This window comes from Erpetoichthys calabaricus, chromosome 8, assembly GCF_900747795.2.
Source record: "Erpetoichthys calabaricus chromosome 8, fErpCal1.3, whole genome shotgun sequence".
NCBI lineage: Eukaryota > Metazoa > Chordata > Cladistia > Polypteriformes > Polypteridae > Erpetoichthys > Erpetoichthys calabaricus.
In genome coordinates this window covers 76298992-76324172 of record NC_041401.2, presented here as the reverse complement: position 1 = coordinate 76324172, position 25181 = coordinate 76298992, and the positions used below count along the sequence as shown (strand labels likewise).

The window sequence follows — 25181 nt, the reverse complement described above, 5'->3', positions numbered from 1 at the left end:
CTACATGTTTTTGGGGTGATGTAAGAGGGAAAAGTCATATCCTCATGAGGAGAACGTGCAGATTTCACATAGATTTTGCATCCCAAAGCATGATGTCTATGAGGCAGCATCATTGGTCTCACTGTGCCACACTTATGGCTATTTAATACTTGTCACGACAAGCAAATGAATTGCAGACTCTTTGTCACTAAAAATGAAGAATGTCTGCTGTATGTCTCATTTTCTGTTTATTTTAATGGTTTGAAAACGACCAGTTCTAAGACATGCTTCAACTTTGTTTATATTCATTTTAGCTGCTTCTGCCAAGAGAGTATTTTCATAGTAATATAGGTATATTTTTCTACATTCCCATCTTCATTTGCATCCTAATTGGCTGTCTTGTCAAACTGCTTAAAACAGCAAGGTGTAGCTTAAAATGATGATTTTTAGCTTGCCTCAACTGTATTTATTCAATAACAGAAAAAAACTTTTTGAACAATATAACAATCAACAGACATCTTTGGGCTTGCATAGGAAAAAACATGCAAAAAGGCTCAGAAGTTGCTAGCTCTTCAGACACTAAGTAATGCCTAGTCTTTGGCCTATCCCCATATAGATTTTTCACTTTTTTTGCATATTTAGATGCTGTTTGTTATCCAGTCTTCATCTAGCCTTAAATTATGAATGTAAATAGTTTGATTAGGTTCTGCCTAAAAGAATTGGAAAACGTCCCTAAATAGATGTGCAAAACTTGTAGCATCACACAAAACACAACTTAAGGCTGTAATTATTGCTGAGGGTGCTTTATATATATATATATATATATATATATATATATATATATATATATATATATATATATACATATACAGTATATATATAATTTTTTAATCTTTAACACATTTTGTAAAATGTTTTGCTTTTTGTATTACAGTGTATTGTGTGCAAATGGTGGATTACAAACATGTAGTTAGTCTATTTTAGTGCATAGCAGTTATGCAACAAAGTGTGGAAAAGGTGAAGCAATTTGAATATGTTCTCAATGCACAGGATATCTTACTATTCACTACAAAGAACTGAAAATCAAGCCGTTTCCTTTCCCCCACTCTCTAATGTATTTTGTGCAACTCTGATGGATCCCCCAGCCTTGGTCCTTCATTTTCCTTCCAAACTGACTATAATAAGAATATCAGTGACAGTAGCAGATACAGTTCTATACAATTTCTACCACTGAATCTCTTCACTGTTGTGTTCAAAAGAGCTGATACAACTTAAATTTCATCACAATAGTTATGTTTTGTTATTGGTAGAGGGCAAATTACCTGACAAAGCAAGAGATACTTTGAACATACATGTCAAAAATGATTATTTTTTTATTATACTGTCTTTAGTATATTTTCATAATTTGCCTATAAATGCAATTTAGTGCTTCCTTAAAGAAATGTTTGTTTATTCCTTTGCATTTGATTTTCTGCACCACATGTTCAAGCTATGGGACATATTTTTGGCCCAACATTAAGTATGGATATATGCTCTAGAACAGGGGTCTCCAACTCCAGTACTGGAGAGCTACTATGGCTGCAGGTTTTCTAACCCTTTTCTTAATTAGTGACCAGATTTTGCTGCTAATTAACTCTTTGCCTTAATTTTAATTGATGCACAACTTAAGACTCTGGCCCGTTTATTTTTTTTTCCTTAATTAGCAACCAATCAATATTAAAACACAAATGAACCAACACATAAACAACAACCTGCGTCCATCACACAGTAACTGAAAATAAAGAAAGGTGAATGCCTCAGTAATGTTGATCTGCTCAGGTCCACAAAACATTTTGACAGTGCTCTTTAAAAAAGAAAATCAACAGTTTTGGAAATGTCTGCCATGGCAGAATGAGTGCCATGGAATTAAATAACGAGTTTAATTAGCAACGAGAATTGGCTTCAAATTAAGAAACTGAATGAAGTGAAGTTGGTTGGAGTTTGAGGCCCCAACTTAGTTGGTCATCTGTTGGCTCACTTCACATCAAATTTATGTTTAGGTTCCGTTTCAGGAAAAAAGAATCAATTCAGTGATCAGAGTCTCAAGAAAAGTCAATGAAAATAAAGGGAAATATTTAATTAGCAGCAAAAACTGGTCACTAATTAAGAAAACAGTTCGAATGAAAACTTGTAGCCACATTAGCTCTCCAGGGCTGGAGTTGGAGAGCCCTGCTCTAAAGCATGGTTTTCTACATTTTCTTATCACAACCCAATCTTTCCCCTTTTTAGTGTATTTGAGACCCATTTCTTGTTGAATGCCCAGACAATGTCAGTGCCTTTTAAACCTTAGAGAATTGTGGCTGAAAATCCGAGCTTCCCCTTGAAGAGTCATGGGTGGTCGTCAAAGCATTAGAGGACCACCTTGGCTTATTTTTGGACAATTTTAGTGGAGCGGTAATCAAGGATGATCGACAGAGCAATGTTGATTCCTTATTCAACCTGCAGTGATCGATTTTGTAAACCACCCGAATCCCATAGTATAAAAAAACCCTGCTCTAGAGGATTATTCTGCATGAGGCAACTGCATAAGATCTTCTATGAAGTACATGTGTCTGGACAGTGGTCTCTCTATAAGCCTAAGTTTATTTTGCTCTGTAAAATGAGCTACCACATTACCACAGTCATGTCTGTTTCTTACAACTTAGAACTCAAATCTGTTAAAATCCTTCAGATTATTTTTTAAATAGATATGGAAAATAAAACTGCAAAAGTAGAATACAGTATAAAATTGTTATAATGAAGCAAAAGAGCTACTGACAGTAAATACGGTGTACTCTTAGAATTGGCAGTTATGTAGTTTTATGATCACCACAACCATGCAACCTTTAGACTTTTATATTTTGGATCACTGCATTGCTGCTTTAAGACCTGCTTTCTGCTGTTTGTTAATAAACTGATGACATGCAATTTTGATTGTTTTCTGAAACTGCAATACAAAACAGAAGTTATCTTTTCTTTACTACTAAAATGTGGTACAGTGCCTAAAGAAAATAATAATTTCAAAACCACAATTCTTCTTCCTCCATGCTTGATAGCAGAGAATGGTTCTTACAAGATGTTGTATTTGTGTTTTACAAGGCATACTATAACCAAGTCTTTATAGTCTTTCAGTCTTTTACACACTTAATTCAACATTCCTCTTCAAATTTGAAGATTATGTAACTTTTTTTATTTTTAACATTGAATCCTATTTTATAGTGGTTTCCTGTTGGTGGAGTCATAAACAATGGCTTTTCCCAAGCGTTTCTCACAAGACCGTTGTTCTGGTGTGCTTTTGTCGCTTCATAGATAATTTTAAACTTTACTCTTACACTGACTGGGCATCTGCTGTTTAGAAATATTCACTCTTTTCCCATATTCTTCATTATTTCCAAGCCATTATCTCTCACCATGCTTTATTGGAGCCCAGTGTATTCCAACAGTCTTTTTCTATTGGGTCTTGAGTTCTCTATATCTATGGTGAGATGCTTTTTTAGATAAAGGTCACTTTTACTTCTCAGATCAAGACTGGCCCAGATCTGCAATGATTGTTAAAAGCATCCTCTTTAATAAAACCCCTGTGTGCGTCCAGGGTGTCCGTGTGTGTGTGTGTGTCTTCTGGTGAAGTGCGTATGCGCGGGGCCGCGCATCGCATGGTGCCGTGCGCAATGTTTATGCACTACTGTTCTAGCACCCGTTATTGTAACTGGCTTAATGTCTAGTTTTTACATATGATCTTTAGATATTACATTAACTTTTGCACAGGAGCATTTTTCTCACTTATATATTGCTTGTCCAAATTATTTTGAAGGCCAATGAAATTTGGGGAAAATCACCAAATCATAGTGTTTTTCATCTCTCAGCCTGCTTTATTCATCATTAAAACAATTTAATTACACAAATTTAACTTTTAAAATTTTCCCATTTTTCCAAATCCAGTTTAGTTAAGTAACCAGGGTTTAGACACCCATCCAGGCAATAATACCTTCTCACAGGGCTATTCTTTGTAATCACTTTGTTACCTAATTTTCTGAACAACTTCCCACTGTATTTGTATTTTGATTATGTAAGGCTTTAACAGACCTTCTCATTATTGAAACTCTCTCTTGTGCTCATCTCTCAATATTCAAATACTTACTTACCATTTACTGCCCACTTCTCTCCTTAAAGATCCTTTCAGCTCAGCAATTGAAACTATATTAAATACTCTTCAATGTTGAATCAAGATTCCTCTGTTTTTCTCTTTTATCTTTGTCTCTTATTTCATTTTTTTGCGATGTATGTCATTATGTACATGTCGTATTTAATTCTAAACTAATGTGGCAATGTTATTTGTAAATTTGATTGTGCTCACTGTTAATGGTGCTGCAGATAATAAAAAAATGAGTTAATGTACTTGCAGATTTTTATTATGAGAAGTGATTCAGACTCACTACCTAAGCTGAACAATAAAGCAAGGCAGCTTTGGGACAATAGGTTTGACATGATTATAGCTTCAGATGCAACAAAATCTGTTATTACTACTGTGTTTCTAATCTTACTGTGTCATTAAAAAAAAAAAAATTTTTTTGTATCATCCATCCAACCATTTTCGTAATTCATTTTCCAGGGCATGGTCAAGGATAAACAATAGCTAGTCCCAGCTAGCATAGGGCACAAGGCAGGGGCAATCTATGGACAGGGTTCCACTACTTCAGAGCGTAAAAAGACAGACACACATACACACACACACACACACACACACGTTAATATGTTAATGTTAATAAAGTGTCTTATTTCCTCCAGTAAAACTTACTATTATGGATTGCCATTTTTGCTAAAAATGAAATAAAATATTAATTACGGAAAAGTATGATGAGACATTAAATTCTGAAGATAACACATAATTAAATTAAATCTAATTAATGTAGTTATTATTTTTATTAATTATGACGTACAGTTTCACCATTTTTAGGTTCAGTAATGTTTCCTTACATTTAACTATTGCAGGTTTTATTCCAAAAAATGTTTATTTTTAAAGACTGGTTTTATTTAACAGTGGGAGTTTTCCAAATGGGTCTTTTAATGCCAGGACTATTAGTACTGTTTATTTCAGAGTGGTGCTTTTCATTGTGTTCATAAAAATGACTTATCAATCCTTTTAAATCAGTTCAGATTGTTGTTGTCCGGTGCATCCTGGATCATTGATAGGAGAAAACTCACACATATTAATATCATTTGACTAGTTTTGTTGTCTAGGGGTTCAAGATGTCTAGCTGCTTTGGGTTCCCTCCTATTTTTGGGCCTGTAGACTTGAAAAACCCTCATCCTTTTTGGACATTTTGGACCATATTTTGTTCAGGAAATTACACATCTTATAATAAAGAGTAAACCAATATGTGTCTTAAGCAAAAAGAAGGACTTGATGTCCACATCAGCTAATCCCCAGGGTTCATCTCCTAATGGAATATAATGAGTTATTACATTTTTTTTTCATTTTTCACAAACTTTGACATAAAATAGGGATAGGTAATATAGACATTTGGAATGTTTTTTATGCTACTTTGAGCTTGCTGATACAGAATATATTTTTCATATTTTGAGCCACCCCAAAAGGTTAAAAATGACAAATTTGAAACATAGGCATATAGAGTATCATCATTTTAGACTATTTCAAGGTCAATGTTTATGAATATGATGTTATTTTTGATCCTTTACTAGGGGTCTAGCACTTTATGTACCTATAGCAGGGGGAAAGATGACACATTTCTATGACAGTCAATAGTATTTAGACTTTAAACATTTAAATGGAAGCACACATTTTAATATTTCAATTATTTGATATAACTATCCTTGTTTGTTATGTGCTTCTACCTCATGAAGTAAATTATTACATTTCTTATGAACACTCTGAATTATGGGGGCTTACACTAATTCAGATTTTTTTTCATAATTGTCATTTATTTAATTTTGGCACAAATGGTACTCTATATTTCATTAGCAACAGTCATAAATTGATCCCTTGACGGTGTTGATTATTTACTATTTTTATTTTCTGACTGACCCAGATCACATAAATTGTTCATGTTCTCCTTCTGTCTCCTCAGCAACAACGAACGGTATACAGATTAACTTTGGTAAAGTCTTGGAATGTGGATGAAGTAAAAGCATATTCTGAATTGGTCTCCCTAGGTAAACCCGACTTCATAGAGGTCAAGGTAAGCTCATTTAAAATTTCCATTAATTAAAATTGTTTTATGGATTGAGATGTCTTCTGTCTTGCAATTTAATTGTGACTGCCTTTTACTACTAAAGATTAAAGACAATACCTAATTCTGCATTGGTAGAAGCATTAAACCTTTTTCCTACAATGTGTTTTTACTATACATATGTACCATTTTCTGTTGGCTTTCAATAATATTTTAAGTAGAACTGAGATACCTTTTTCTTAGGCTCATGCTATTAAAATTTATTTTTGTTCACCAGCTGCTTGAGAGGGTTACAATGCTAAGTAATAGAAGAACAGATTTTGATTACTAATAAATTTCTCCTGGTTCACTGCATCTGTTTCTACAGTAGAATTTCCCTGGTCCACTGATAAGCAGATTAATTCTTTTGACCTAACATTCCCATATGCATGGTTGCAGCTATTCTGTCTTGCATAGTTCATAATCCAAAGCATCATCTTAAAAGAAATTACTTAACTCTCGCATGTTTACCTCCATTTATTTTAGATTAACCATGTATTCATGTGGTATTTGGAGCAAATGTGAATATTTTATCATTCATTTAATGACTCTCTTGTACTTTAACCCTTTTTTGTGTTAGTCTTCTTATAAAGTGTTTTCTATTATAACTGTTTTTTTTCATATCATATCACATATAGATGGAAACAGTAAGTAGATAAATGTATTTGTCCTTGGGGACAATTTGGCTGTTTATAGAAACTGTTTATAGGAACTTAATAAATATAGATAAATATTGTATATACATTCACACTACGATCTGAACACACACCAGAATGACATAAAAGAAACAACTTCTGACTTGGCAGTTAATCACAGTGAGGCATTATGTAGGCATATTGCTGCAGGTATAAAGGAGCCCCAGTAGTGTGTCTTGGCACACTTATGCTGAATGATTTGTTGGTTGAAAGTCCTCAGACTTATTGTGTCAGAGAGAGGATATGCAACATTGTGCATAATGACACTCAGTTTAATTTTAATTCTCTCCTTTGGTACTACCTCCAGGGGTGGTCCATGTTATGTGCATCCCATAACTTAGCTAACCTTTTAATTAGAATTTTGATTTGGTGGGCCTGTCTTGAAATATTACCATCCCGGTATTATATAGCTTAGAAAATCACACTCACCATCGCAAATTTGTAGAAGATATGAACGATGTCACTACTTTTCTTAAAAGAATGCAGCCTCATAAGATAGTCTGCTCTGCCCTTTCTTATATAGTTCATTTGTGTTATGAGACCAGTCAACCTGTCATTCATGTGGACCCCCAATTACTTGTAGTAGTGCAAAACCTCTATACCCACTCCCTGAATAGTGATAGAGCATAGAGGCTGTTTGGTGTGGTGAAAGTCAATCACCAGTTCCTTAAGTTAGCTGATGTTAAGTTGCAATCATTTCTTTCTGCACCAAGAAACAAAGTTCTCCACCTGACTCCTATAGTCTTTTTCATCCCCCCTATCAATACACCACGTAAGAGCAGAGTCATCTTAGAATTACTGCAAGTGACATGACCTGGTGTTATGTTTATAATTGGGAGGTATACAGAGTAAAGAGAAAAGGAGACAATACTGTTCCTTGTGTTGCTCAAATCCATATCAGAAATGCAGTCCTTGAGTTTCAAAAACTGCAATCTGTCCAACTGATAGTTCATTATCCTGGCTCATCCACTGCATATATCTGAACTTAACCATTGGCAGGAAAGCCTGGATGGTACTGAAGTCACTGGAGAAATTGAAAAACCTAATTCTCACAGTTCTGCCAGCTTTGTGTAGGTGAGAAGTCTTTTAGAGAAGAAAGATAATTGCATCCTCCACTTGTGTCTTTGTCCGTTAGGCAAGCTGCAGTGTGTCCAGGTGGTCTGTTACAAGAATACTCATAGTCCAGGACCAGCCTTTCAAAGGTCTTCATGGCGTGAGACATAAGTACCACTTGTTTTTAGTCATTAGGTGAAGAGGCACCCGCCTTTGGAACAGGAACAATACAGGATGTTTCTTGCAACACAGCAATATTTTCTGGAGCCTTAGGGACAGACTGGACCAGGGACCGAGGACACCACAAAGTTGGTCAGTACAGGCCTTATGAACTCAAGGACTTTTCCTGTATGTAGCTTCCTCATTTTCCTCCTTAGTCTTCAATTATGAACAGCCCATACTGATGGTCAGAGGTGGACACATCACTGGTCATCCAGTTGATTTGGTGGAAGGAGTTGATGTAATAGGGATTTTGTCTGGTAATTGGCAGAAGGTGGCAGTGGGAGGTAAAATCAATTAAAAAAAAAAAAAAAAGTTGGTTCAGGGTGTTTACTTTGTCTATAGCCACATACTATGTGATGTACAGTAACATTTTCTTGACTACTTTGTAACTACTATTATGAAAACGTATGATTAGTGACACTATAGTTGTGTTTTTTTTTTGTTTTTTTTTTAAATACAAAACACCTAAATAGTAAATGTTCTGTTTCTACCTGGATAGTAGAAATGTGTTACGTTGGGCACTCTAAATTTTGCAGACAAGTCTGATGTGGCTGAGAATATACAAAAATATGGATGGAAGACACAGAGGGTCAAAGTAGTCTGTGTTATAGTGTTGCAAATGGCATACATTTCAAAAAGATGTGTTAAATTAAACCCTTTCAACACTAGTGCTAGAAATTTGTTTGTTGTCTTGTTTCTTCCAGTTTTATTAATGATTTTATAATGGAAGTCTGCTATAATTTTGAGCATGAGGGTAGTTAAGCTTAATTGACACTAGCTCTTTTCTAGTAATGAGATAAACTGAGTAGATTAGTTGTCCACGCTTAATAACTTGATTGGTAGCACTTGATAAAATAGATGTTAAAGGAATTTAAGAATTGAAACTTAGATTCTCAAAACTCTCAAGCTGACTTGATTCTTACTTGTACAGTTTTCTAAGCCTGCTTATCCTGAGCAGTGTTGTGGGGGGCTGGAGTCTATCCAAGGAAGCATTACAAGGCATGTTGATATGCTTACATTTTTTATTTGTTTATATAGCCTCACCTGTGAAATTAAATAGATCCTCAATTTCTTGCAAAAATGTGGATATGTCAGTTGAGCAGACATATCTTGTTCCCCTTCTCACAAGTAGTATAAAGGTGTACAGTAATCCCTCCTCCATCGCGGGGGTTGCGTTCCAGAGCCACCCGCGAAATAAGAAAATCCGCGAAGTAGAAACCATATGTTTATATGGTTATTTTTATATTGTCATGCTTGGGTCACAGATTTGCGCAGAAACACAGGAGGTTGTAGAGAGAGGAACGTTATTCAAACACTGCAAACAAACATTTGTCTCTTTTTCAAAAGTTTAAACTGTGCTCCATGACAAGACAGAGATGACAGTTCTGTCTCACAATTAAAATAATGCAAACATATCTTCCTCTTCAAAGGAGTGCGCGTCAGGAGCAGAGACTGTCATAAAGACAGAGGAAAGCAAACAAATCAATAGGGCTGTTTGCTTTTAAGTATGCGAAGCACCACGGCACAAAGCTGTTGAAGGCGGCAGCTCACACCCCCTCCGTCAGGAGCAGAGAAATAGAGAGAGAGAGAGAGAGTAAAACAAAGTCAAAAATCAATACGTGCCCTTTGAGCTTTTAAGTACGTGAAGCACCGTGCAGCATGTCCTTCAGGAAGCAGCTGCACACAGAAGGTAGAAACGTCCCTATCGTCTAGGTGTGCGAACAGCCCCCCTGCTCACACCCCCCTAAGTCAGCGCAAGAGAGAGAGTTGGGTAGCTTCTCAGCCATCTGCCAATAGCGTCCCTTGTATGAAATCAACTGGGCAAACCAACTGAGGAAGCATGTACCAGAAATTAAAAGACCCATTGTCCGCAGAAACCCGCGAAGCAGCGAAAAATCCGCGATATATATTTAAATATGCTTACATATAAAATCCGCAATGGAGTGAAGCCGCGAAAGGCGAAGCGCGATATAGCGAGGGATCACTGTATTTCAGCTGGTCTGACCCAACAGTTACATTTGCTAATCAGTATCTTAACAAATTTCAAGTGACAGTCACAAGAAAATCAATTTTTGATCATTGACAATGCAGTGAATTTAAAGAGGACTTATGAAATAGCTTACTGTTTTGATGTGTCATGAATTATTAATAAATATAAGCAGATGATTAAAACACTTTTTTTTTTTTTTTTTTTTTTTTTTTTTTTTTTAGTTAAAGAATATTTTCCATCAAGTAATGCTGATAGAGCTGGCTTTGGCCTCAATCCTATACAGTGATCCCTCGCTATATCGCGCTTCGCCTTTCGCGGCTTCACTCCATCGCGGATTTTATATGTAAGCATATTTAAATATATATCGCGGATTTTTCGCTGCTTCGCGGGTTTCTGCGGACAATAGGTCTTTTAATTTCTGGTACATGCTTCCTCAGTTGGTTTGCCCAGTTGATTTCATACAAGGGACGCTATTGGCAGATGGCTAAAAAGCTATCCAGCTAACTTTCTCTCTCTCTCTCTCTCTTGCGCTGACGTAGGGGGGTGTGAGCAGGGGGGCTGTGTGCAGCTGCTTCCTGAAGGACAGGCTGCACGGAGCTTCGCATACTTAAAAGCTCAAAGGGCACGTATTGATTTTTTTTATCTGTCTCTCGCTATCTCTCTCTCTCTCTCTCTCTCTCTCTCTCTCTCTCTCTCTCTCTCTCTTCCTGCTCCTGACAGAGGGGGTGTGAGCTGCCGCCTTCAACAGCTTTGTACCGGCGGTGCTTCGCATACTTAAAAGCCGTATTGATTTTTTTTTGACTGCTTGCTTTGCACTCCTTTGAAAAGGAAGATATGTTTGCATTCTTTTAATTGTGAGACAGAACTGTCATCTCTGTCTTGTCATGGAGCACAGTTTAAACTTTTGAAAAAGAGACAAATGTTTGTTTGCAGTGTTTGAATAACGTTCCTGTCTCTCTACAACCTCCTGTGTTTCTGCGCAAATCTGTGACCCAAGCATGACATTCTAAAAATAACCATATAAACGTATGGTTTCTACTTCGCGGATTTTCCTACTTCGCGGGTGGCTCTGGAACGCAACCCCCGCGATGGAGGAGGGATTACTGTAGTCATATGGTAACATAAGCGTGAAAAAAATGAATGAATTGCTGCACATACATACACGCACACAGTTGGGCTCATAGGACTTTCACATAGAGTTGTGGCAATTCATCTGCACCTGACTTTGAGGTGCTCCTGTTCCACAACTACCCTGTCATTGCAATTATTTTGAGTATTTTGAGAGTCCTTGAAGTTCCACAAATGAACAGCAGGTGGTATATTGCTTCCTGTAAAAACCCAGTGCAGTAACTTGTACAGATTAACTAGGTTGAAAGGTTAGTAATGGAAAAATTATGACTAATTTCAGCAATATGTTAAAAATAGTTTTTCCATCATTCAATTCATCCGTGTTCTGAACTCACTCCAGTTAAGATTGCTGGTAGCAAAGAAAAAATCCTTTCCTGACAGCATCAGGCAATCGGGCAGAAAGCAGGAATTAACCCATAACAGAGCTCTTGTCCATCACATTCCCATTGTTGCTAGCATTCTTGTTTACTTACACTATAGTGCATTTCACTGAAAAATACAACAAAGCTCCATTATTGAAGTTTTATTTTGTATTTTTTTTCTAAACAATCATTCATTATAGCCCTGGGTGTAAAGCAGGAATCGGTGGCCTTAGAACTTAGTGTGCTATTCACTTCTCATAATATACTAAAGCTAGCAAATTCCTAAAGCACTTTTTTGGGTATATATTTTTGTTATAATACATTATCAACTTACATACAGATCAAAGAGAGAAAAATTGAAGTTTTGGCTGCCTTTTCAAGAAAACAATTGTATATAACACACTATTTTAATTATATTGACTATGTTTCTAACAGTAGAAAAAAAGGAAACACACAGAAATTACATTGCCACATTAACTTGGGACACATACAAATCAAAAGCAAAATAAGTTTAATTATATAGCACATTTCCTACCTATAGTTAATTCAAAAAGCTTTTCATAAAAAGGATAAAATACAATTAAATGAAGCAAATACAAAGCAGTAAAAAGATAATACAGTATCAGTTTAGTGCAAAGAATTTTTTAATGTTGCACAATACCTGGATCAGGCATTGGCACAAAAAGATTTAAAAGCAGCAACTGATGGGGCATCTTTAAGCAGATTATTCCATCTATGGGTAGCATGGTGGCTAAAAGCTATTTCACCCTGTGTTATTTCTAGCTCTGGGTAAAACCAGCTGTCCAGTTCCTAAGGATCTAAGAAATCTACTTGGTGTATAGTCAACTAACATCTCTAACATTTATTTTAGGCCTAAGCCTTTTAATGACTTACACAATAAAAGCAGTATCTTGAAATTGACCCAGTAGCTAACTAGAACCCAGCGCAGATAACCAAGTACTGGCGTAACATGTTCCCATTTCTTAGTTTTAGTGAGCATTCTGGCAAATGCATTTTGACATCAAACCTCCGATTTTAGAGATGTTTTTGAGATAATAGAATGGTGATTTAGGTGGATTGGCGATTTCTAAATTGGCCCTAGTGTGTGCTTGGTGTGTGGGTGTGTTTGTGTGTGTCCTGCGGTGGGTTGGCACCCTGCCCGGGATTGGTTCCTGCCTTGTGCCCTGTGTTTGCTGGGATTGGCTCCAGCAGACCCCCGTGACTCTGTGTTCGGATTCAGCGGGTTGGAAAATGGATGGATGGATGGAATGGTGATTTAATTACAATTTGAATACGAGTACTAAAGCCGAGATCTGCATCTAGAGGTACACCAAATTCTGACTTGATTTTTAGTTTTTAATGCCCTGGAGTCAAAGTAGGCAGTAACTTTAATTCTTTCCTGTTTATTTCCAAATAGTACGATTTTTATTTTATCTTTAGCTGAAGAAAGATATTTGCTGCATCCAGATGTTAATTTGCTGTAGGTGTTCACACATTGTGTCACTAAACTCATTCGGAGAAATGGACAAGTAAATCTGGGTGTCATCTGCATAGCTATGATATGGAAGTTTATGGTCAAATAAAATTCAACCAAGTGGAAGCATGTAAAGTTATGATGAAAGGATCACACATCACACTAAAATAGATCCTTGTTGAATTACACATGTGAAATCAGTCTGCTTAGGCAGATAATTGAAAATTGCAGAACAATAATCTCTTTTAAATATGACCTAAATCTGCTAAGAATCTCCCGATAGGCATAAAAATTGGGAAGTATCTAGAAGAATTTTGTGGTTGACCATATCAAAGGCAGAACTCCTGTCTAGTAACACCAGAACAGGTATTTTTCCCAAATCTTTGTACAAACGAATGTCATTTAAATCTTTTGTAAGAGCTGTCTCAGTGCTATGATGTCGATGGAAAGCTAACTGTAAACCGTGAAGATGGCAATTGGAATAAAATAATTTGTCAGTATGAAGACAACACATTTATTAAAGAATTAATCGAAATAACTCTATTATTATTAAGTACACATGCAACCAGCCTACTCTTCTTTAAGAGGAGCTTAATAATAGCAGTCTTATGTGCCTTTGGAAATATTCCTGTTTTAAGTGATGTATTTACTATTTGCAGTAAATGTTCTGCTAAACTACTAAAAACGTTGTTTTTTTTAAAAGCCTGTAAGCAAAATATCAACAGAGCAGGTAGAGGATTTAAAGCACTGTGCAATTTCCTGAAGCATTTTCGCTGTCAAATTTTCTAATGGGTGCTACAAGTGTAAAATGGGTTCCATTAATCTTTAGTAGATTTTATAGATGATCTAATATTTTACATTTTTGGCAAAAGAATAATGCAAACACATCACATTTCTGAACAGTTAAAAATCAGAAGTTAGGTTTTTCTGGGGATTAGGTAACCTATCAACAATGCCAACAATATGTGTGTGCTTGTTTTTTCCATTAATAATCTAGGAGTCATACAGTTAGGTCCATAAATATTTGGACAGAGACAACTTTTTTCTAATTTTGGTTCTGTACATTACCACAATGAATTTTAAATGAAACAACTCAGATGCAGTTGAAGTGCAGACTTTCAGCTTTAATTCAGTGGGGTGAACAAAACGATTGCATAAAAATGTGAGGCAACTAAAGCATTTTTTTAACACAATCCCTTCATTTCAGGGGCTCAAAAGTAATTGGAGAATTGACTCAAAGGCTATTTCGTGGGCAGGTGTGGGCAAGTCCGTCGTTATGTCATTATCAATTAAGCAGATAAAAGGCGTGGGGTTGATTTGAGGTGTGGTGCTTGCATGTGGAAGATTTTGCTGTGAACAGACAACTTGCAGTCAAAGGAGCTCTCCATGCAGGTGAAAGAAGCCATCCTTAAGCTGCGAAAACAGAAAAACCCATCTGAGAAATTGCTACAATATTACGAGTGGCAAAATCTACAGTTTTGTACATCCTGAGAAAGAACGCAAGTAAAGGTAAACTCAGCAACGCAAAAAGACCCGGACGTCCACGGAAGACAACAGTGGTGGATGATCACAGAATCATTTCCATGGTGAAGAGAAACCCCTTCACAACAGCCAACCAAGTGAACAACACTCTCCAGGGGGTAGGCGTATCGATATCCAAGTCTACCATAAAGAGAAGACTGCATGAAAATAAATACAGAGGGTGAACTGCAAGGTGCAAGCCACTCATAAGCCTCAAGAATAGAAACGCTAGATTGGACTTTGCTAAAGAACATCTAAAAAAGCCAGCACAGTTCTGGAAAAACATTCTTTGGACAGATGAAACCAAGATCAACCTCTACCAGAATGATGGCAAGAAAAAAGTATGGAGAAGGCGTGGAACAGCTCATTATCCAAAGCATACCACATCATCTGTAAAACACAGTGGAGGCAGTGTGATGGCTTGGGCGTACATGGCTGCCGGTGGCACTGGGACACTAGTGTTTATTGATGATGTGACACAGGACAGAAGCAGCCGAATGAATTCTGAGGTGTTCAGAGACATTCTGTCTGCTCAAATCCAGCTAAATGCAGTCAAATTGATTGGGCGGCGTTTCATGATGCAGATGGACAATGACCCAAAACATACAGCCAAAGCAACCCAGGAATTTATTAAAGCAAAGAAGTGGAAAATTCTTGAATGGCCAAGTCAGTCACCTGATCTTAACCCAACTGAGCATGCATTTCACTTGTTGAAGACTAAACTTCAGACAGAAAGGCCCACAAACAAACAGCAACTGAAAACCACTGCAGTAAAGGCCTGGCAGAACATTAAAAAGGAGGAAACCCAGCATCTGGTGATGTCCATGATTTTAAGACTTCAGGCTGTCATTGCCAGCAAAGGGTTTTCAACCAAGTATTAGAAATGAACATTTTATTTCCAGTTATTTAATTTGTCCAATTACTTTTGAGCCCCTGAAATGAAGGGATTGTGTTAAAAAATGCTTTAGTTGCCTCACATTTTTATGCAATCGTTTTGTTCACCCCACTGAATTAAAGCTGAAAGTCTGCACTTCAACTGCATCTGAGTTGTTTCATTTAAAATTCATTGTGGTAATGTACAGAATCAAAATTAGAAAAAAGTTGTCTCTATCCAAATATTTATGGACCTAACTGTATAACAGTCTTGCCTTGGCCACTTCAGAATTATAAATGCGTAAACTTTTTTTTTTTTTTTTAAAAAGATGTTATAGCGAATTCAATGTCTGTGTTTCCTCCATTTTCGCTCACCCTTTCCACACTTGCTTTTTTGAGCTGAGACTGCTGTAGTATTTCTCCAAGGTGCTTTCAGCTTGCCACAAATAATTTTGATCTTAACAGGTGACGCAATGTCAATTAACTGAAATTTTGGCATTAAATTGGTCAAACATGACATTTACTAACTCAACATTTAAGCTATTATTAGCCTTGACTAAGGCACTAGTGAATAGGACAGTAGTGCTGTCTTTTATATACAAACAGGTCTCTTTTGAATATCAGGACAAATAAACATCTCAAAGAAAATGTAAAAATGGTTTGACAGGGCTAAGTCCTTATCTTTAGTGCTAGAGATACAGACCTTTGCTAATATCTAAATCCTAAGTGTGACCTTGTGCATGAGTTAGGACCATTTACATGCTACACCAGATCAAATGTGTCAAATAGTGAAAATATTTCTTCAGCAGTAGTGTCATTTAGATCATCAATGTGAATATTTAAATCACCAGTGATAGAAAAGCAGTTAGTTTCTCCCAAGTGTTTCTTTCATTACTGTGCAATGAAACTCAAAAGAATAAAAATCACCAAATGACACCTGTTTACACTGAAATGTTTCCTTAAATGAAACGGCTACTCTACCACCTCTCCTGTAAATTCAAGAAGTATTTATATATTAAAAAAAAAAAAGGTGAAGTTTTTTTGCTGCCCTTTTACATAGGATGCTCATGGATCTTTTAAGACCACAGAAAGCCTGGAAATCAGTTTTTACGTCTCATCTGAAGGATGCACCTTTTTTACTATGCAATGCCCCCATCACTGCACCTGGGGCATTGGGATCAACATTCAGACCACAGGGTAAGGTCCCCCTGATGGTCTGACCAACACCTCTTCCAGCAGCAACCCTAACTTTTCCTAGATCAGTGCGTTTCCCAACATCGGTCCTGGGGACCCTCTGTGGCTACAGGTTTTCTGTTTTTAATTGGACTCCTGGGCTAATTAAGTGATGTGTTATTTCAGAAGTTTTGTGTTTTGGGAACAATATAGAAATTAGAAAACTAAGTTTGGTAAAAAAAAATTATTATACAGTAAACCCTCGTTTATTACGGTTAATCTGTTCCAGACTCTACCGCGATAAATGAATTTCCGCGAAGTAGGGTTCTTTATTTATAAATCGAATATTTTCGCAGTTAGAGCATAGAAATCCTGTTTACGGCCTTCTAAATACGTTTTTTAACATTATTAGAGCCCTCTAGAGATGAAATAACACCCTTTAGTCAAAAGTTTAAAATGTGCTCCATGACAAGACAGAGATGACAGTTCCGTCTCACAATTAAAAGAATGCAAACATATCTTCCTCTTCAAAGGAGTGCGCATCAGGAGCAGAGAATGTCCGAGAGAGAGAGAGAGAAAGAAAAGCAAACAATCAAAAATCAATAGGTCTGTTTGGGCTTTTAAGTATGCGAAGCACCGCCAGACAAAGCAGCTGCAACGAAGGGAGCAATGTGAAGGTAGTCTTTCAGCATTTTTTAGAGGAGCGTCCATATCCTCCAGTGTGCGAACAGCCCCTCTGCTCACACCCCCTCCGTCAGGAGCAGAGAATGTCGGAGAGAGTGAGAGAGACAGAGAAAAGCAAACAATCAAATATCAATACGTGCTCTTCGGGCTTTCAAGTATGCGAAGCACCGCATGGGAAGCATATCGTATATCATTGAGGAGTTTTATTTAATACGTAATACGTGCTCTGGTTGGGTAGCTTCTCAGCCATCTGCCAATAGCGTCCCTTGTATGAAAGCAACTGGGCAAACCAACTGAGGAAGCATGTACCATAAATTAAAAGACCCATTGCCCGCAGAAATCCATGAACCAGCAAAAAATCCGTGATATATATTTAGATATGCTTACATTTAAAATCCGCGATGGAGTGAAGCCGCGAAAGTCGAAGCGCGATATAGCGAGGGATCACTGTATATTTTATATATATATTTTATATATATATATATTTTTTAGGGGGGTGGGCGGCCGGGGCCCATGCCCAGCCAGGATGCCCCTTCTACATATATTCCAGGGGAGCAACTATGGGTGTCTCAGTACCTACCCCGGGACGCTTGGTGGCAGCCTCCCTGGCTGACATTGGCGCCTCAGTTTCCCGCAGGGCTCCATGGGAGATGGAGTTCTCTACAGCCCTGTTGGGATCTGGGGTGGCCGCCAGGGGGTGCTGCTTGGGTCCCTGAGGTGGCCAGGACAACTATACAGCCCTGCCCGAAAGTGCAATTAGAAACAGGTGATCAAGCACCTGGAGCACTTCCGGGTGGGCTTTAAAAAGGGCCAGCATCCACCACTCAAGAGTCAGAATCGGGAGGAAGAGGATGAGGTTGCGAAGGAGGAGTGGTCATGCAAAACAGGAGTGTTGTGGTGATTTGAAAGTGCTTGTTGGGACTGTGTTGTGGCTGGAGGGTTCACGGGGAAGACGTGCCATCCAGCTGAAAAAAAAATAGTCGTCTTGTGTTTTTACACGTCTGTCTGTGCCGGGTCGGGCGCTATATAGCGCTATTTTCACTATATATATATATAATATATATATGATATAAGCAGTTATATGGGAATAATGTTTTTTTAACAATATATTCATCTTGATTTTCATTCTACTTTTATAGGTGTTCTAATTTTTTAATTAATCCATTATTTACTAATTAGTGGGTCTGATACTAAAGTAGTTGTAGCCTTTGATTATTCAGTGTTGTTTGCCTGGGTGTCTGCTCTGCTCATTTTTAATTGTCATTAATAAGATACAACGAAGGGGAAAAACTGCACAGAGAAAGGGCAAAATATAATGAAATCAACAAAATAGAGTTAAGCTTTTAAATCTATAGCAAAAGCAGAAATATTTCTAAATGTGTTATAAATGTAACAATCATGCTGCTGTGCTTTTCTGAATGTAGAATAAAAGAAAAATAATCATAGCTAATTAAATGAGATCAGTGTTATGAGGTGTTGTCACTGATTAGGAATCTGGTTGGAACAAAAACCTGCAGCCACAGATCTCAGCACTGAGGTTGGGAAACACTGTCCTAGATGGTCTTCCATCCATGTACTGGCCAGGCCCAAACATGCTTAGCTTCAGATGGATGACCTGGTACCCAGCTGGGGGCGTTAGCTCCCTTGTTGGAATGAGTTCTTTTGTAATTGCGGCGTATTACATAACCTGAATCTATTTAGATATGATATTAAAAGGTGATGCCCCTCCCTTAGCGATATGGCGGTCAGAAATCACATAGGAAAAATAACTTAGGTTTCTTTAATGACGTCTTATGCTGCATAACAGATGAAGGAAGCCAATGACAAGAACCCAGGTTGGGAGTTGGGGCCTGATGTGTAGAGTCTGCCATTGTCGCCGCTGCGTTGGAAGGATTTTCAGGATCGTATGATGCTATCTCCCATCCGTCCGTCGACTTCAAATGTGTGCCGGGCAATGTTCCAAAGCTGTATACTCTTTCTTCATGTGCAGGCCCCCACTTAGGTGAATAATGCAATTCCAAACAAGGCAAAGAGGATACAATTTCATGCTGACTCCGACAGATGAAAAATAGTGCATGTTTCCCCAGCTGTCTTTATCTGTGTTGTCTTATGCTTTGCCTAGCAGTTCTAAATGATAAGCCTCTGCGCTAAATCTGTGTCAACTATGCATGTGAGTAGAAAGATAAGTAGATTTATAAAATATATTTGTATAGTGGACAGTGACATATTAAACATGTTCTAATTACATGCCACCCTTTATCACTGTATCTGTGACAAAAACAATCCTTGAAGGTCTTATCTACAAAACAAAAGGTACTTGATCCCCCCTCACAGTGTAGACAGCTCCTTAAGAACTTTTGTGGAAATGTGGGGTGTAGTGCTGATTTAGCTCCTGTTTCATTCATCTAATATACAAACATAAATACATATTTACAAAAGTAAAATTGATAACAATGATAAGTTAGAATACAGTTGGATGGGCAATTACATTTAACATAGTTTTACTAAACAGTGATCACTAAATCCCACCAGTGGTATAGGTGGCGATTTCCTTAATTTTTTCTGTAGAGGTTAATATATTCTTTCTCCTGCTGTGTTTTTCATTACTTAAATAGTCAGTGTTGCAACTGAATGTTACTGGGCCCGTGTAGTGGGTACCATAACCTCATATTACATTATGAATCTATAGAGCACCTTGGTGGACTTTACTATCCTTTGGCACTTAACATTTCTAACTACAGTATGTTGATATATGTGCCCACCCTTTGGTGTCTGATCCCTTTAAATGAGTTATAATAATTGTGACATAATAATAAATAATACATTTTATTTATTTGTAGGCGCCTTTCTAAACACTCAAGGATACTGAACAATAGATAAAACACACATTATAAACAAAACTAAAATACAAAAATTAAAATCAGACAGAGCAATTGTAATCAGAGAAAAAGCAGTCTTAAACAAATGAGTTTTAAGTTTAGATTTGAAAAGTGAAAATGATACAATATTTCTAAGCTCAGGTAGTAGTGAGTTCCAGAGCTGGGCTAGCAGAGCAACTGAATGCTCTGCTCCCCATAGTGGTAAGACGGACAAAGGGGACAGTCAAGTGGATGGAGGAAGAGGATCTAAGGGTATGGGAGGGAATGGCAACACGGAGGAGGTCAGACAGATATGGAGGGGCAAGGTTGTGGAAAGCTTTAAAAGTTAACAGAAGAATTTTGAATTGAATGTGGAACTTAACTGGAAGCCAGTGAAACTGCTGCAAAATGGGAGTGATATGGTGAATAGAGAGGGTTCTAGTAATGATGTGGGAAGCTGAATTCTGGACCAGTTGAAGCTTATAAAGAGATTTGTGAGAAAGACCAAAGAAAAGGGAATTGCAATAAGTGACACGAGAAGTGACAAGGCTATGAACGAGGATAGCAGTGGTGTGGGGAGTGAGGGAGGGGTGAATACGATTAATGTTACGCAAGTGGAAATATGCAGATCGGGAGATGTTATTGATATGGGACTGAGAATAAGTACTGTCAAGGATGACACCCAGACTCTTAACCTGTGGGGAAGGGGAGACAGAGAATTTATCAATAACAAAGGAAAAATTCAGTTTTGGATAATGCTGATTTTGTACCAATGAGGAGAACCTCAGTTTTGTCACTATTTAATTTAAGAAAATTTGAAGAAAACCAGGATTTGATTTCTGCTATACAATCAATAAGTGAGGAGGGTGTCATCAGCATAACAGTGGAAGCTAGTGTCATATTTACAAAAGATATTTCCAAGGGGAAGGAGGTAAATAATGAAAAGGAGGGACACCAGGACAGAGCCCTGGGACACACCTGAAGTAACAGCGGTGGGTTGGGATGTGAAAGTTTTAAGATGAACAAACTGTGTGGCCTGAGAGAAGATGTGAACCAGTCTAGTGGAGTGTGGGTAATGCCAATCGAAGACAATCTATTGAGAAGAGTAGTGTGACAAATACTGTCAAAGACTGCACTCAGATCAAGGAGGATGAGAATAGTAATTAAACCTGAACAGCTGCCATAAGGAGGTAGTTAGTAATTTTGATAAGTGCCGTTTCTGTACTGTGGAGGGGACGAAAACCAGACTGGAACTGTTCATACAGATTATTTTGAGGTAAATGAATGCCCACTATTTTTTCAAGAATTTTAGAAATGAAGGGTGGATTAGAAATAGGACAAAAATTACTGAAATTAGTCTGATCGGCACCAGGTTTTTTCAGTATTGGGGTTATTGTAGCAGTTATAAATGATGAAGGAACAGTACCAGTAGTGAGAGGAGAGTGGATTATAGCAGAAATAAGAGGGACCAGAGAGGGGAGGCAGGCTTTGACCAGAACTTTAGGGAGGGGGTCCAGTTGACAGGTGGATGGCTTAGACTTACAGACAAGACCTGAGATTTCTGAGAAAGTAGGAAGCTGAAAAGAGGAAAATGAGTCAGTTGGGGGGTGAAATTCAAATTAAGTACTGGAGGAATCCGTACCGAGAGAGTGGTGTATCTTATGGATTTTGTCATTAAAAAAGGACATAAAGGAATTGCAAAAATCAGTTGAGTAAAGGTGAGAAGGTAAAGAATCCGGGGGTTGTGTGATATTATTAAGCAGTGAAAACAATGACTTGGTGTTGCCTTCATTGGAAGAAATAATGTGAGTATAATAGTTAGATTTAGTTTGGGCAATACAGTCCTTGTAATAAAGTACAGTGGAACCTCGGTTCACGAACGTCTCGGTACACGTACAACTCGGTTTACGACCAAAACGTTCGCCAAACTTTTGCCTCGGTTCACGACCACACACTCGGTATACGAACAAGCCAGTTTCCCTTCCGGTTCGTACGCGCCGATTACTGTATTTTAAGCACGTGTTCAGCCTCTCCCTGTTCATTGTTCTCATTCAGACGTGCGTGCTTTACCTGTGAACTCTTTGTGCTCTACAGTATTTCGTGTGCTTTTGCAGTTAACCATGGCTTCTAAGCAAGTGAAGAGTGGTGAGAAGAAAGTGTTACAATGTTACTTTTCTCTTTTTTTCAAATGTTTATTTTTTTCCATGTGCTTAAAACTCATTTAAAGAGTGTTTACAGCGATCGGGTTGTAATGCTATTAGCGTGAACTCCAGCAATGTTACTGTCTTGGTTGACTTTTAAATAAAGTTCGGATTTGTTGAAATGTTCCTTTTTTCCCCCCTGTGTTTAAATCTCATTTAAAAAAAAAAAGCGTTTATACAACAATGGGATTGTAAGGCTATAGCGCGAACTGCTGCAATGTTAGAGAGAGAGAGGGCTTGCGTGCTGCTGAGAGAGAGAAAGGGGGGGGTTGGGGCTGGGGAGGCTCGTGTGCTGCTGAGAGAGAGAGAGAGCCTGCGCGTGCAGCTGAGCAGGGAGCCTGGGTGTTTGTGTCAGTGTTATTCAATGTTTTTACATTAGTTTACTATTACACTGTGCATTCTGTGGTGTAATTAACTATATTTGTGCTTAAAAATCTTAAAAAAATATATATATATTTACATACAGTTCATACGGTCTGGAACGGATTAATTGTATTTACATACAATCCTATGGGGGAAATTGCTTCGATTCCACTGGTTTTTGTACATCTCTTTTGTGAACAATGAGTCCAGTTTTTTTATTCAACCGTTAAAGTTGCCGGCCTTTGGCTTTCAAATGCCGAAGTTCAGGTGTGAACCAGGGAGCAGAAAAGTAGAAAGAAACAGATCTAGTTTTTAATGAAGCAAGAGGGTTAAGAATACCATTAAGTCCAGTGTTATAGTGTGAGACCAGTTCTTCAGGAGTGGATAAATTATGAATGTCCATAAGGGAATCAATACTAAAGAGAGTCTAAGTTAATACAGTATTGTAGATGGGAAAGCTTAGTATTAGAAAGTGCAAGTTTAACATTGAATGAAATAAGAAAATGATCTGTTATGGGGAGTTCATCTGCAGTACGATCAAGTGGGGTAACTCCAGAACAGCAAGTCAAGTCCAAGATATGTCCTTTGGAATGAGTGGGGAACATCAGTATGCTGCTGGAATCCAAAACTCTCAAGGTAGGATGTAAAGTCTCTAGTAATAGGAACATTGATATTATCCATATTTATATTGAAATCCTTTAGAAGTATTATGTTTGATGAAACAATAGATAAGTGTGTAAGAAAACAGCAAAGTCGTTCAGAAAGTCATTATTTGATTTAGGGGGCCAGTAAACAGTTGCAATAATAGTAGGGATAGGTCCAGTTAATTGACACACAAGAGATTCAAAAGAACTGAAGGCAGAAACAGACAACGGCAGGACTTTCCACTTCTCATGATACATTAACGCGAGACCTCGCTCCCCGGCCAGAGCCACGGGGTTGAGAAATGTTAACAAACCCCGGGGGAGTGGTTTCATTAAGTTGGGAAAAGTCATGAGGTTGTTGCCATGTCTCGGTTAGACAGAAAATGTAAAATTTGGCGATCAGTGAGTAGATCGTGTATGAGATGCCCCTTGTTCGTAAGTGAGTGTATGTTCAACAGACTGAAGTTGACAATGGCGTTATCCCATTTAGCAATGGTGTTAGCCGACTGGGCTAGGCTGGCAAACACATTGTGGTCAGCGACTCTGCCTAAGTTACGTGGAGGATGTCGAGGACTGGACCAGATGGAGTTTATTATTTTTGAAGGGTCAGCTTTGAGACACCGGTGGGACCTGTGTTGGATGCATCTCCGACAGGGGAGGAATACGATGTCCAGGTGGAGATACAGCCCAGTCAGTGGAGGCTTAGACAGGTGGAAGTGCAGCCGGATGAGCTCGGCAGCTGAGTACTGAAGCAGGCCCGTCGCAGGTTGGATAGCGAGCGACAGGAGGGACCAAACAAACACAAACCAAATAAATATCCTACCGGTCCACATGTTAAGCGAAGACGCAGACAACTCCGATGTCCGGAGAACAAAGCCAGGTAAGTTTCAAAGCAGGGATAGGCTGAAAAATAGTCCATACACAGCCAAATCACCAGTCGAGCTAGAAATCAGTCCAGCTTTAAATGGCTGAAAAATAAAACAAAGAATAAATCTGCCCAAAATGAAAACAGTTGCTTAGTCCATTAGATTGTAAGTTAATCATAAAATAATTAAAAAGCTACTGGTGACCAGTCACGCAAGCATTCACTCAACCGGAAGTCCAGTTGCTATTCCAGATCTATTGCTAATTGTTCTTTACCAGTATTATTGCATAATTTGTCCACTATCTTTTATCTTCCCCAACTTCACTATGGGATGATCTGTTCCCCTTCAGTTTACAATTTATCATCATTGGTGGTAGATTATGCATATTCTCATACCCTTGAGCCCCTCTTATAACACTTTCAAATATATTCCTAAACTTACTATATACAGTGCATCCGGAAAGTATTCACAGCACATCACTTTTTCCACATTTTATGTTAGTCTTATTCCAAAATGGATTAAGTTCATTTTTTCCCACAGAATTCTACACACAATGCCCCATAATGACAACGTGAAAAAAGTTTAGTTGAGGTTTTTGCAAATTTAGTAAAAATAAAAAAAACTGACAATCATATGTACATAAGTATTCACAGCCTTTGCTCAATACTTTGTCGGTGCACCTTTGGCAGCAATTACAGCCTCATGTCTTTTTGAATATGATGCCACCAGCTTGACACACCTATCCTTGGCCAGTTTCGCCCATTCCTCTTTGCAGCACCTCTCAAGCTCCATCAGGTTGGATGGGAAGCGTCAGTGCACAGCCATTTTAAGATCTCTCCAGAGATGTTCA

General features: G+C 37.9%; 1 protein-coding gene across 1 annotated transcript in view; it reads left to right on the top strand.

The window, feature by feature from the left end:
* Window positions 1-25181, top strand: part of tyw1 (tRNA-yW synthesizing protein 1 homolog (S. cerevisiae)) — a 206991-nt gene that overhangs the window by 138555 nt on the left and 43255 nt on the right. The window contains exon 14 of the mRNA XM_028806820.2: window positions 6084-6194. Within this exon, the coding sequence (XP_028662653.1) occupies window positions 6084-6194 (111 nt within the window). The remainder of the gene's footprint in view (window positions 1-6083; window positions 6195-25181) is intronic.